The sequence below is a fragment of the Salmo trutta genome, chromosome 26 (genome assembly GCF_901001165.1).
Source record: "Salmo trutta chromosome 26, fSalTru1.1, whole genome shotgun sequence".
NCBI classification, from domain to species: Eukaryota; Metazoa; Chordata; class Actinopteri; order Salmoniformes; family Salmonidae; genus Salmo; species Salmo trutta.
Window position 1 is genome coordinate 22349826 of NC_042982.1, and position 15728 is coordinate 22365553.

Consider the following 15728-nt stretch of genomic DNA (forward strand, 5'->3'; position numbering starts at 1 on the left):
ACTATTCAACAGCCAGTGAAATAGCAGGGCGCCAAATTCAAAACAACAAAAATCTCATAATTCAAATTTCTCAAACATACAACTATTATATCCCATTTTAAAGATAAGATTTCCATTAATCCAACCACATTGTCCGATTTTCAAAAAGGCTTTACGACGAAAGCATAGCATTAGATTATGTTAGGACATCACCTTGACAAGAAAAACCACACAGCCATTTTCCAAGCAAGGATAGGCATCACAAAAACCAGAAATACAGCTAAAATGAATCACTAACCTTTGATCTTCATCAGATGGCACTCATAGGACTTCATGTTATACAATACATGTATGTTTTGCTCAATAAAGTTCATATTTATATCCAAAAACCCCATTTTACATTGGTGTGTAATGTTCAGAAATGTTTTGCCTCCCAAAACTTCCGGTGAATGAGCACATCAATTTACAGAAATACTCATCATAAATGTTGACAAAATATTAAACTGTTATTCAAAGAATTATAGATACCTCTCCTTAATGCAACCGCTGTGTCAGATTTCAAAAAAACTTTACAGCGAAAGCACACTTTGCAATAATCTGAGTACAGCGTTCAGACACGAAACCAAACCCGCCATTTTGTGGAGTCAATAAAACTCAGATATAATATTATAAGTATTCACTTACCTTTGATGATCTTCATCAGAATGCACTCCTAGGAATCCCAGGTCCACAATAAATGTTAGTTTTGTTCGATAAAGTCCTTAATTTATGTCCAAATACCTCCTTTTTGTTCGCGCGTTCAGTCCACTACTCCAAATGCAGGAAGCACGCAAAAATGTCACGACGAAAAGTCAAAAAAGTTCTATTTACGTTCGTAGAAATATGTCAAATGATGTATAGCGTTAATCTTTAGGATGTTTTTAACATAAATCTTTCCAACCGGACAATTCCAATGTCTTGAGAAAAGAAAAGGAACACAGCTCACACTCACGTGAGCGCGCACCTCTGAGCTCATGTCATTTCCTCACTCATCTGACTCCAGGCCCTCTCGTTCGCTCAATATTCACAGTAAAAGCCTGAAACAACGTTCTAAAGACTGTGGAAGCCTTAGGAAGTGCAAAATGAAGCCTAAGTCACTGTGTAGGCAATAGGCAATCACTTGAAAAAACTACAACCCTCAGATTTCCCACTTCCTGGTTGGATTTTTCTCAGGTTTTTGCCTGCCATATGAGTTCTGTTATACTCACAGCCATCATTCAAACAGTTTTAGAAACTTCAGTGTTTTCTATCCAAATCTACTAATAATATGCATATCCTACCTTCTGAGCCTGAGTAGTAGGCAGTTTAATTTGGGCACGCCTTTCATCCAGACATCAAATTACCATCCCCCTACCCTAGAGAAGTTAATGACTCATACCAATATTTTACTAGACATCAGTACTGTAGCATCATATGGTTAATGACTCCTACTACTACTTTACTAGACATCAGTACTACAGCATCCATATGGTTAATGACTCCTACTACTACTTTACTAGACATCAGTACTACAGCATCATATGGTTAATGACTCCTACTACTTTACTAGACATCAGTACCCGTGTGGCTCAGTTGGTAGAGCATGGTGTTTGCAACGCCAGGGCTGTGGGTTCGATTCCTACGGGGGACCAGTACGGAGAAAAAATGTATGAAATGTATGCATTCACTACTGTAAGTCGCTCTAGATAAGAGCGTCTGATAAATGACTAAAATGTAAATGTACTACAGCATCATATCGTTCTCTTGGGGCTAGGGGGCAGTATTTTCACGGCCGGATGAAAAACGTACCCAATTTAAACTGGTTACTACTCTTGCCCAGGAAATAGAATATGCATATTATTAGTTTTGGATAGATTTGGATAGAAAACACTCTGAAGTTTCTAAAACTGTTTGAATGGTGTCTGTGAGTATAACCTCTTACATCTAGACGTTCTGCTAGCGGAACACCTGCTCCAATATCCAATGATAGGCATGGCGCGAATTACAAATTCCTCAAAAATCCAAAAACGTCAATTTTTCAAACATATTACTATTTTACACCATTTTAAAGACAAGACTCTCCTTTATCTAACCACACTGTCTGATTTCAAAAAGGCTTTACAGCGAAAGCAAAACATTAGATTATGTCAGCAGAGTACCCAGCCAGAAAAAGTCAGACACCCATTTTTCAAGCTAGCATATAATGTCACAAAAAAACAAAACCACAGCTGAATGCAGCACTAACCTTTGATGATCTTCATCAGATGACACTCCTAGGACATTATGTTATACAATACATGCATGTTTTGTTCAATCAAGTTCATATTTAAATCAAAAGCCAGCTTTTTACATTAGCATGTGACGTTCAGAACTAGCATTCCCACCGAACACTTCCGGTGAATTTACTAAATTACTCACGATAAACGTTCACAAAAAACATAACAATTATTTTAAGAATTATAGATACAGAACTCTTTTATGCAATCGCTATGTCCGATTTTAAAATAGCTTTTCGGTGAAAGCACATTTTGCAATATTCTGAGTAGATAGCCCGGCCATCATGGCTAGCTATTTTGACACCCACCAAGTTTAGCCCTCACCAAACTCCGATTTACTATAAGAAAAATTGGATTACCTTTGCTGTTCTTCGTCAGAATGCACTCCCAGGACTTCTACTTCAATAACAAATGTTGGTTTGGTTCCAAATAATCCATAGTTATATCCAAATAATGGCGTTTTGTTTGTGCGTTCAAGACACTATCCGAAGGGTAAAGAAGGGTAACGCGCGTTTCGTGACAAAGAATTTCAAAATATTCCATTACCGTACTTCGAAGCATGTCAAACGCTGTTTAAAATCAATTTTTATGCGATTTTTCTCGTAAAAAAGCGATAATATTCCGACCGGGAAACCCTGTTTTCGTTCAAAGACGAAAAATAAAAACATGGAGTCTTCTCGTGCACACGCCCCCAGTCTCATTGTTCTCAGATCGACCACTATCCAAATGCGCTACTGTTTTTCAGCCATGGCCTGCAAAGTCATCATTCAACTTTCTGGCGCCTTCTGAGAGCCTATGGGAGTGTTAGAAAATGTCACGTTACAGCAGAGATCCCCTGTTTTGGATAGAGACGATCAAGAAGGCCAAGAAATAGTCAGAGAGGGCGCTTCCTGTTTGGAATCTTCTCAGGTTTTGGCCTGCCAAATGAGTTCTGTTATACTCACAGACACCATTCAAACAATTTTAGAAACTTTGGAGTGTTTTCTATTAAAAGTTAATAATTATATGCATATTCTAGTTTCTGGGCAGGAGTAATAATCAGATTAAATCGGGTACGTTTTTTATCCTGCCGTGAAAATACTGCCCCCTATCCATAACAAGATAACAGAACTCATATGGCAGGCAAAAACCTGAGAAAATTTCAACCAGAAATTGTAAGGTCTGAGAACTGTAGTTCTACTTTTGAATCCCTAGAGAAACTACAAATACTTAGGGGTCACGTTGCACTTCCCAAGGCTTCCATTGGCTGTCAAAAGCCCTCCGAAAGTTGTTTCATACGTATCTAGTAACCGGGCAGAATATAGGAGCTCAGTTACTGAGTGACAAAGGGTTTGGAAATGCGTGGTCACGTGAGCGCGCCTTTCCTTATTTTTCTTCTGAAATGAATACACTATTGTCTGGTTGGAATATTATCGCTTTTCTTCGAGACAAATACCATAAAGATTGATTTTAAACAGCGTTTGATATGCTTTTAAGTACGGTAATGGAACATTTTGACTTTTCGTCTCTGGTTCCGCGCTCGCGCGTTATTCCTTTGGATAGTGCTCTGAACGCACGAACAAAACGGAGGTATTTGGACATAAATAGGGATTATTTGGAACAAAAACATTTCTTGTGGAAGTAGCAGTCCTGGGAGTGCATTCTGACGAAGATCAGCAAAGGTCATACAATATTTCTAATACTAATTCTGAGTTTAGTTTGCCCCGAACTTGGCGGGTGTCTGAATAGCTAGCCGTGATGGCTGAGCTATGTACTCAGAATATTGAAAAATGTGCTTTCGCCGAAAAGCTATTTTAAAATCTGACACAGCGTTTGCATCCAGGAGTAGTCTATCTATAATTCTTAAAATAATTGTTATGTATTTTGTCAACGTTTATGATGAGTATCTCTGTAATATGTGTGTTCATTGTGCTCATTCACCGGTAGTTCTGGAGGCTAAACATTTTCTGACATTTTCTGAACGTCACGCCCCATTGTAAAATGCTGTTTTTGGATATAAATATGAACTTTATCGAACAAAACATACATGTATTGTGTAACATAATGTCCTAGGAGTGTCATCTGATTAAGATCATCAAAGGTTATTGCTTCATTTAGCTGTGTTTTGGGTTTTATTGACATATGCTTGCTTGGAAAATGGCTATGATTATTTTTGTCTATGTACTCTCCTAACATAATCTAATGTTTTGCTTTCGCTGTAAAGCCTTTTTGAAATCGGACAATGTGGTTACATCAAGGAGAAGTGTATCTTTAAAATGGTGTAAAATAGTCGTATGTTTGAGAAATTGAAATTATTAGATTTTTGCTGTTTTGAATTTCGCACCATGCTATCTTGTCAAGCAATCCCGTTAACGGGATCCTATCTCAAAAGGGTCCCCAACAGGTTAATGACTCATACCAATACTTTACTAGACATCAGTACTATAGCATCATATGGTTAATGACTCCTACTACTACTTTACTAGACATCAGTACTACAGCATCATATGGTTAATGACTCATACCAATACTTTACTAGACATCAGTACTATAGCATCATATGGTTAATGACTCATACCAATACTTTACTAGACATCAGTACTATAGCATCATATGGTTAATGACTCCTACTACTACTTTACTAGACATCAGTACTACAGCATCATATGGTTAATGACTCCTACTACTACATTACTAGACATCAGTACTACAGCATCATATGGTTAATGAGTCCTACTACTACTTTACTAGACATCAGTACTACAGCATCATATGGTTAATGACTCATACCAATACTTTACTAGACATCAGAACTCTAGCATCATATGGTTAATGACTCATACCAATACTTTACTAGACATCAGAACTATAGCATCATATGGTTATTGACTCCTACTACTACTTTACTAGACATCAGTACTATAGCATCATATGGTTAATGACTCCTACTACTACTTTACTAGACATCAGTACTACAGCATCATATGGTTAATGACTCATACTACTACTTTACTAGACATCAGTACTACAGCATCATATGGTTAATGACTCATACCAATACTTTACTAGACATCAGTACTACAGCATCATATGAGAGCAGCCGTGTTAGATGGCATCTGTCTAATAAACTTAGTTAATGTTGGGAAGTTATCAGCAGAATTATTATCTTTTTACTCAAGAAGCAGTTTGCATCAGTAATTGGAGATTGTATAATGCAGAATTAGATGAGAAAAAAAGTCGCTGTCAGCGCTTCCAGAGGTGACCTTGTAGCTACCTACCTGCTGCTCTGACCACAGACAGACTAGCAGAGACATGCTATTGTGTTGATGGAAGAGATGCAGCTTAGCCATGTCTGCTGACTATATATTTGATCATTGTGTGAGGAATCAGGAGGTGAGAGAAGCATAGTTTATAAGTAACAATGATTAGCTTATGTGATCGTAACCCAGCTGTAACTTTGTACAGTGCTGTTATTCCCTCCCCCTAGCTCTCACTTTTCTCTCTTGGTCCAGACAGTTTAGTCCTTGTAACTTGTTTAGTCTGTTTCCAGTGCTTGGTTGTCTGGGTCTCAAGTGGTTGTCTGGGGGACATTGGAGAAAAGAGAGCACATCGGACATAAAACCATGTCAAGCTCTCAAATAGATGTCTGCCTTCCATCCCTTTCCAACCCATGACAGGCCGAGCCCAGTGCAGTAGTACTACGGAAGGAGAAGCAGAGAAGTGCTGTGGATTTGCATAGCAAGCGGCAGTCTGATTCTCCTCGCTTTGCCCACATAAACCCTGCCTTTCTGGCAAGATGTGACCAACACTAATCGCTTGACAAACTCTGTCACACTCGCTTGTGGAGCTGCAGTGGTGTGTGTGTGTGTGTGAGCCTGAGAGACCTGTGTGTGAGGGCAGTGTGCTCTGGGGGAAGAAAAGGGAGGTGAGGGTGAGTTGGGGGACTAAAGCAGAGTGACCAGGGAGGGAGTTACTCATTAGATGGTAGAAAGTGATGAGGGACCATTTCCAGACCACCCTTCACCTCTGCTGCTGTGTCTGTTTCAGAACCGCTGCACACAGGATGAAAAGACTGATGCCCTTTTCATGTGTGATTTGGTTAGTCAGGTTTCTGCTCCCACTATCTACCATAGCAACGCTGGCACACTTAATACTATTAAAGAAAGGTCTCATCGGAACTGCACTGTGTGTATCTGTGGGTTGTGTGTGTGCACTTTGTAGGGATGCTGGGCAGCTTATGGAACAAGCTTCCCCCTATTGTCAAGTCAGCGGAAGTCCCCACCCATCTTTTGAAAACGTCTGAAACCCTACCTCTTTAAAGAATATCTTAGATATATCTCACAGCGATTTCCCCGCCTCCTACAAAAAATGTTTAATTGTTTTATGTGTGGCTGGAACAAACAGGGCCTGAGTTGTCTAAAGCCTGAGTGTAGGCACAGACATACAAAGTTTTTGTCACATCCACCACACACATGCTGGTAAGCTAGCTGAGCTGAGCCCCCCCCCCCCCAGCCACACTGTGTCAGCATGTAAACCGAGGTGGGGGCAGCACAGCAGAGCACAGGACTGACACTACACTACAGACCTGTCAGGACAGCTGTCTTTGCTCTAGTGTCTACACCTGCTGCGACCAACAGACCTCCGCTAGAGATGGGGACGTATCTGCTGTAGTGTAGTTCATGGAGTGGACTTCTTCTATGAACAGACACAATGCAACCATGGTTACATCATTCTTGTTTCTTGTAGAAATGAGAAGATATCCATTGCAGCTAGCACTTAAATTCAGTGAACAGTGAACAATTAAACCATGGTTCAATCATTTTTTGTCTGTAAAAATATTACAGTAATAACTAGTATTGTAAACATGGGAGGTGCTCAGTGGACCACAGGCTGCAGATGTCAAACCCCACATGGCTGAGGTCATCCACTGGACCATAACGTTACTGTATACCTTCTCAAGCGTTCCATCTGGCCGTGGTTAGAGGCAGATAGGAGAGTGTGAATGCATAAACATCCAGACTGCATAAATTGCTTTTTAGCTGAACCTAATGGGGGGAGTGCAGCGTAACCGCAGGGCGGAACGTAACCGCAGGGCGGAACGTAACCGCAGGGCGGATCGTAACCGCAGGGCGGAACGTAACCGCAGGGCGGAACGTAACCGCAGGGCGGAACGTAACCGCAGGGCGGATAGTCCTTTTTAAGCCCATGTGAGAGAGAGGAGTGCTACAACACCTCTTCTCTCTTCTTCCTACAACACCCCCATTTCCTTCTGTCACTCACCCTATGACACCCTCCCTCGCCCCGCTCTGCACCCTGCCCCGCCACCTGCACATACATTAGCACAGCCCAGAACAATGCTCACTCCACTCAGGCAATGGGTATTTCTCCTCTGAGAAAATTCTAGATCGGCAATTGATTGCAGCGTTTTGATCTTTTGTGTTCGCTGTGTACAATTAGCATTTTAGCAGCAGCATAGCTATTACCCTTGCCTGAGGATTGTTCTGTAGAGATCTGCAAAGAGAGAGAGACTGTAGGATGGTGATGACTGTCGAATCTAACCTTCTCCTGGGTCGCATTCATTATCCACCAAAACAGAAGAAAACTGACAAACAGGGAGGGACTACTTGAACTACCAGTCCAATATCAAACACATATTTTAGCTTTCTGTTGGAAAATGTTTTGCTACAGCATGCACTTATGCCCTGTGTTATGTAAGGGCTGCTTAGAAGGACAGGATTCCCTCTTAGTGAGGGGACAAGAAGAGGGGGCTTGTTTTCTCTCAGGCTCTAATAAGAGTGAGTCAATTGAAAGGAACATGTATCCATCTCACCTCTAGTGGTTCCTGAGCGATTTTAATGGAGACCAAGTGAATGTCGGCATCCAAAATGGCACCCTATTCCCTACATAGTGCACTACTTTTGACCAGGCTCGATAGGGCTCTGGTCAAAAATAGTGCTGTATGTAGGGAAATGGGAATAGGGTGTCATTTGGGACGTAGCAGGTGATTGTAGCTGGTGACTGTAGCCGCCTCTTTTTAAAGAGTGATGGACCAGGTGGATGACCTTATCTACTCTAGACAGATGCGGAGGTGGTGAGAACATTTAAACGCTGTCTCTGTCGCAGTGCACAGAGGTTGCATCACCATCCATTTAAATGCCAGATTTTAAATGCAGGCTATTCAAATATCACATTTTCTAACGTGTTAGAGAAGTAGGATAATCTCTCTGGTACCAGGCTGCCTGCCTACTTAGTGCTGCTTTCTCTGGCTGAACCTGCAGTCAGTGACCTATGGTGAATCCAAGCTTTGTCCTTGGCTGAACAAGCTTGTATAACATGCATTCCAGTAAAAGTCCAAACAGACCGTGCAGACAAACAGTTAAAAGCAGTCTTTTTTTGTTAATTTCCTAATGATTCTACATGTTGAATGGCCACTGTTCGTCGACACCCAGCAGGTGATCTACTGCACATGGCTGAGGTTTGTGTTGGTTTGTCTTCCCTCTAACACAGTGGGTGCATCCCAGTAATACACTATTTCCCACAAACCTAAGCATTGGGCTATAGAGAATTTCCACCACATTTATTGTACCAGTCATTTACTTTGAAATCAGTGAAGGGAAGTGAATAAGTTCACACTTTGGGAGGAAGGAGAGATAATTGTGAGGTAGCGAGTGTAGTGAATGGACACTGAGGGGGACATCGTGTAACATCTATTCCATGCGTTTCCCTGTCTCTTTAGGACGAGTCCCGGATCAAGGCCACGGTGATGGAGGTGAAACCTGTGGACCACAAGGAGTACAGCAAGAGACTGATCATGAACATCAGGAAGATGGCTTCCGCCCAATAAGAACGCTCGCTTTGCCCCCTCGGCTACGTTCAAGCTTCGCCCCCTGATCTGCAGCCGCAGCACTTCCCAACCTGCCAGACTGACTGTGAACCAGTCCTAGGTTTCATCCCAAATGTCACCCTATACACCATGTAGTGCACTTCTTTTGACCAAAAGTAGTAACACCGAAGGGTTACTATTCTATACTTTTTATTTAGCTGTGTCCATGTACCTCTGTTACTCTGTAAGTCACTGAACTTTGAATATGTTAACTATGCTGAATGGTACTGGAAGTTTTGGTTTTGTCTTCTTGGCCCAACCAGTAGAGAGAGTGAGTGCTGGGGCAGTATTATATCTCTCTGTGTTTTGGTGATGGGTGGGGGGTGACTTCTGAAACTGCTGACATTTTGGGTGGTGGATAAAATGGAACGAGGGATTTTAGGGAGGGATGGATGGTGCCTGGGATGGGACAGTCTTAACCACAGAAATCATAGCTGTGTGGTCTGTCTTAAGTTAGCTGTTATTGCATGGGTGTTTTGTATATGCAGAGGGGTCTGTACTGTAGCTAGCGCTCTGTCACTCGCTTCCACCATCACTACCTGGACCTACCCATCCCTGATAAGAGCAATGATTTTCTAACTCTCTCACACCCACAGAGCAGGCAGAATGCGGGAAATGCGCTGTACTGTATTTATGTAGATACATGGTTTAATTTTTGTAATTATTTTCAGTACCTCTTATTTTAAGTTAGAATATTTCAGACAGCAATAATTGGCATTTTTCTTTACATCTATTTGGTCAGTTGATTACATAAAAATAAACCTGTTTGTGATCAAAAGTGAAGGAGTTGTCAGGTGTTTTTAAATGAATGTTTTCTGCTTTGTTCTGTTGATAGATATGAATAAAGGTCCCAGGTTAATGTGATATGTTAGAATGCACTGCTGGAGTGTAGCCAGATAAATGTCTGAGTATAACCATGTTGTACAGCAGGCAGGTTAACCAGGTCTCAGCCCATTTAAAGAGAAGGCAGTGGGGTGGGGGTCATGGGACAGGTCGGGAGCCTTAATCTTTGTTGCTGCATTTTAAAAGATTTATTCAGTAGCTGGCTCACAGTGCTCTCTGGATGCATCCAAATGCTGCCTTATTCACTTTACAGTGCACTAGAGCCCATAAGGCTCTGGTCCAAAGTAGTGTACTATATAGGGAATAGGGTGCCAATTGGGACGAACATCTATCTCCAGAGGTGGAGCTCAGATGTGCCACTGATGCCCTCCTGTAGTCTTGACTTCCATGTTGTATTAAAGCAGAACATCAGTAAAGCTCTTCTTCCCCATTTTTCTTCTGATAACCATCGTGTTTCCGCTGAACGCTGCATCTTCGGCCCATTGTGTGTAGCTGAGATGGATTAAAGCTGTCTTCCCACTGTTCAAAATGTTGTTCTTTTTAGCTGTGCCTCATTGCTTGAGTTTGTCTTCGTTCCCCCCCTTCCTCCCCCCACCTCTCAAACTGACACCCTCTGCTTCTTTATAAGGTGATTTCCCCTAGGAAGACTTCCTAGAGGTTTCCTCTATATAACGCCGCTGTTGTCATTTGTTGGCTGGGATGGCTGTTGTCTTTTGGCTCCGAAGATAACTAGTGTCAAAGCCGAGCAGATCGGTTTGTGAATCCCCCCCCCCCCCCACACACACTCGGCCTGTCAGTCACACATGTAACCATGGAAATAGCCTCTGGGCTCAGTGAGGGGTGAACCAGTGATTGTCGCTGAGCTCAAACACTTAATTCCATGACACACTCACACATTTTGACGGTTTTTGGGAGTCAAGTCTGTCACATTATAAATAGTTCTTACATCCTGCATGTAGACTACCAATTTAAAACATGGTGAACGAATAATATCACTTCATTCAAGCTTATCCTGAGGAGTCGTCACAAGATGCCAGCCTTTTACACCTAGCTAGATTATTTCCTTCCAATTTTCTTTATGCCATGCAGACTTCAAATTAGAACATTTGATTTTAATGCACTTTTACAATTGATTTTACACTTGTTAGCATGACACATATTGGCTGATTCACATTCAATTAAACTGAATTACATTTTTGTGTAATAATCAGGATTAGTTCCCACTCAACTATTATCTTGACAACAGATGGGCGTTACAGATGGGGACATGGGGGTTGGCAGGTGAGCTACAGTGGGTATGATAAGTATTCACCCCTCTTGGATTTCTTCAGTTTGTATTACAAAGTGTGATTCAAATGGATTTAATTGAATGATATACTCAAATTTCAAAGTGGAAGATAAAAAAATATATTTAATCAGATTAATGAAAAATGAAATACTAAGATACCTTTTATTAGATATGTATTCACCCCCTGAGTCAATATAATTTAGAAACACCTTTGGCAGCGATTAGTGACCTGAGAGTCTTGGGTAAGTCTAAGAGCTTTGCACACATGGATTGTGCAATATTTAAACTTAACAATTATTCTTTTCAAATTTATTTAAACTGTCAAGATGTTTGGGATTATGGTTAGACAGCAATTGTCAAGTCTTGCCATAGTTTTTCAAGCAGATTTGGCCACTCATGAACATACACTGTCATCTTGGTAAGCAACTCCAGTGTAGATTTGGCCTTGTGTTGTAGGTTATTGTAGTGCTGAAAGGTGAATTTCCCCCCGGTGTCTGGCAGAAAGCAGACTGAAGCTGGTTTTCCTCTAGGATTTTTCCTGTGCTTAGCGCTAACCAGTTTATTTTTATCCTGCAAAACTCCCCAGTCTTTGCCAATGTCAAGCATACCCACCATCATGCTTCAAAATAAGCAGGCAGTCACTCAGTGATGTTGGATTTGCCCAAAATAAAAAGTGTGTTCCTTTGCCATGTTTTTTTGCAGTATTACTTTTGTGACTTGTTGCACACAGGATGCATGATTTGGAATATTTTTATTCTGTAATTGTATTCTTCTTTTCTCTTTTAGGTTATTATTGTGGACTCATCCTCAGTTTTCTCCAATCACAGCCATTGAACTCTAGCTGTTTTAAAATCACCAATGGCCTCATGGTGACATTCCTGAGCAGTTTTCTTCCTGTCCTACAGCTCAGTTCAGAAGGACGACTGTATCTTTGATGTGTCTGGGTGGTTTAATAAATCATCCACAGCATAATTATTAAGTTGACCCTGCTTATAGAGATGATCAAATCACACACCAACACTGGATGGGAAATGTTCAATGTCAGATTTGTTATTATTACCCATCTACAAAGCACTGCCCTTCTTTTTGAGGCTTTTGAAAAGCTCCCTGGTCTTTGTATTTGAATCATTTCTTGAAATTCAATACTTGACTGAGGGACCTTACAGATATGTAAGGCCTTACAGAAATGTATGTATGGGGGACAGAGGAAGGGGTAGTCATTAAACAATTGTGTGAACCCCTATTTCACACACAATGAGTCCATGTAGTGTAGTTTGTGATTTGTTTGGCCAAATTTTACTTACGAACTAATTTTGCCTAAACAAAGGGGGTGAATACTTATGCAGCGACTATATTTTTGTTGTTTAATTTGTATTTGTAGAAATGTGTAGAATTTTCATTTCACTTTGCCTTTATGGAATATTTTGTGTAGATCAATGACAAAAGAAATCACAATCAAATCTATTTCAATCCCACTTTGTATCACAACGAAATGTGCACAATCCAAGGGGGTGAATACTTATTGTACCCACTGTAGGTGGGGAAATCACAATCAGTCGGGCCTCAATGTACTGTAGTCTATATCAGTCTTTCAATTGAATGAATGAATAAATGAAAACTATATTGAAGCACATAGGAAGGAGTTAGATTGTCATCAGCATCGGAAACATACAGGGACTGTACAGACACGCAAGCATCAGACTTGGGATCAGAGGACATTCCCAGATCTCACCCTGAAAACATGTCTGAATAGTACAGTAGGGGATCTTCTTAATCTTTATGAAATATGCTCCCAGATGCTACACTACTGTTAAAGTATATATCTGCTAAGACGTCAAGTCTCTATTGAACAGGTCAGACAGAAGAGTGGGATCTGTGTAGCACCAAAATGGCTGCTTCTGGCTCCCTGGGGCATGGCATCCCCTACGCTCCACTCGAATGGTTCAGAGTACCTAGGAGTTCTATCTAAACCTGGTTAAGACCTCAAACCTTTCTGATTACCTTGAAGGCATGTACCGTCTTGCCCTCCTGACTGTGACAAGTCTGACTTTTATAGATAGCGTGTGCAGTGCTCCCTGCTTGGCTAAGCATACTGTGATGGGTGGATAGGATAGTGTTGTAGGGTAGTGCTGTCTGTTATCAACAGCTGCTTGGTGAGAACCTTTGACTGCCAGCGCTGGTGCTGCTCACCTGTTTCACTCACATGGTTAGGAATTTGATGAGTCTCTGTTCTTATAGAGAATTTAGATTTGTGAGATGAATTGTAAATAAGCAGATTTATGTTCCGCACCTGTAGAGGACACTTAAACTGGAGAAATCAGTTGATATGCAGATTTTCTATGCAGCAGATAGACCACAGTAAACAGTATGAACCTGGTTACCCCTGATGCATTTACAAATATACTGCTTGTAGATTTATGTAGTTTTTTTTAACCTACTTTTAGCTGGCGTTAAGTACAACACAAGTGAATCTTGTCATGGTTCCCCACCCTCTCTGGTTTCTTAGAAAGATGTTGGCATTTTACAGATGTGAGGGGAGCAGTATTGTCATTTATGTATACCAGACACTGAGGGGGGTCCATGTGTTCACGTAGCTAGGGGTTGACAGCTGAAACAGTTTTACACATGCAGTGTGAGAACGTGAAGAAGAAAACGTGTGTGTGTGTGTGTGTGTGTGCTGGTGTGTTTGTGTACATTCAGGTGCAGACATTTGTATGCGACTCGGGAAAGAATGGTCTGTTTCTGAGACGAGCACTTCAGCATTCATGCTGGGTAAGAAACGATGAACTCTATGTGGAGTCAATGACATATGTTCATAGAAACTGGTGTAATGGGGCCATTAGAGAAATACAATCAGCTCTGTGACTGGTTGTCCACTCCGTACTGCACCAAACTGGATGGGAAATCTGATCACCGAGTCCAAGACACCAATAAAAATAATCGGATCTTCTATCGGTCTAATCTTAAAATGGATCCATAATTGAGACCCTGAAATGGAGAAATAAAGTAATCTAATGATAATAGACTAACAATGTAACTTTTCGGACAGTGTACTGTATGTTTGAGAGAGTATGAGTCACTGTTTTGGTGGTAATTGCACACTGTGAAGCTCTCCATTTACGTCCATAACTGCAACCTATTCCTATTTAGTGCTCTACTTTTGACCAGAGCCCTGGTCTAAATTAGTGCACTATATACGGATTAGGGCACCATTTGGGACACACAGCCCCAGTCCTTGTTTGTTGTGATGCTCCATGCGTCCTCTCCTCTGGCTCAGCATGTGCCCGGTGAGCCCTGATGGGTTGGTGATGCATGCTTTGCTGAGCTGTGCTGAGCTGAGGAAGCAGAGCGTTAAGGCCCACAGGCCCCAGCATGGCCCTGACACCATGGAGACAGATGGCCAGGAGGCCCTCTGGGGCGCTGCTGTAATTGTAATGGATGGAGCGCTGTGTTTATCTCTCAAGATTCATGGCCCTGGCTGGTGCCCCTTCGCTAGTACCTAGGGGTATGTGTGTGTGTGCGTGCGTGACTGTGCACTGTGACTCTGTGCCCGTGTGCCCATCTCTAGTACCTGGGAGAGTGTGTGTGCACGTATCCATGTGGTTTCTTAAACGATTTACCCCAGTGTTAAAAAAATACAGTGGTGGAAAAAGTACCCAATGTCATACTTGATTAAAAGTAAAGATACCTTAATAGAAAATTACTCAAGTGAAAGCCACCCAGTAAAATACTACTTGAGTAAAAGTATTTGGTTTTAAATATACTTAAGTATCAAAAGTAAATGTAATTGCTAAAATATACTTAAGTATCAAAAGTAAAAAGTATGAATCATTTCAAATTCCATATATTAAGCAAACCAGTAGGCACTATTTTCTTATTTTTTTATTTACGGATAGCCAGGGGCATATTCCAGAACTCAGACATCATTTACAAACAATGCATTTGTGTTTAGTGAGTCCGCCAGATCAGAGGCAGTATATGGGATGACCAGGGATGTTCTGTGTGTGAATTGGACCATGTTCTGTCCTGCTAAGTATTCAAAATGCAACAAGTACTTTTGGGTGTCAGTGAAAATGTATGGAGTGAGAAGTACATTATTTTCTTTAAGAATGTAGTGAAGTAAAAGTGAAAGTTGTCAAAAATATAAATAGTAAAGTAAAGTACAGATACCAAAAAACTACTGAAGTAGTATTTGAAAGTATTTTTACTTAAGTACTTTACACCCCTGGAAAAAGTATAGATATTTGCCATCCACCACCCACCCCTCTCCGGAAGACAAAAGTAACTTTGTTACAAATACATTTTTACATAATGGTACTTTTTTGCATAATATCACATAACATATTTTTATTTTACATACAGATCTGGATTCATTGGATTTTTTTAACATTTGGAATCATAGTGCTCAGACATGTCCAGTACACATGATATACTGTATATTATTTTCAGTCACAACTATTAC

General features: G+C 41.0%; 1 protein-coding gene across 1 annotated transcript in view; it reads left to right on the plus strand.

Annotated features, from left to right (window-relative positions):
• LOC115163438 (replication protein A 70 kDa DNA-binding subunit) overlaps window positions 1-10390 on the plus strand; it is a 48436-nt gene extending 38046 nt beyond the window's left edge. The window contains exon 17 of the mRNA XM_029715294.1: window positions 8989-10390. Coding sequence (XP_029571154.1) covers window positions 8989-9096 — 108 coding nt within the window. The 3' untranslated portion in view covers window positions 9097-10390. The remainder of the gene's footprint in view (window positions 1-8988) is intronic.
• Window positions 10391-15728: the final 5338 nt, after the last annotated feature.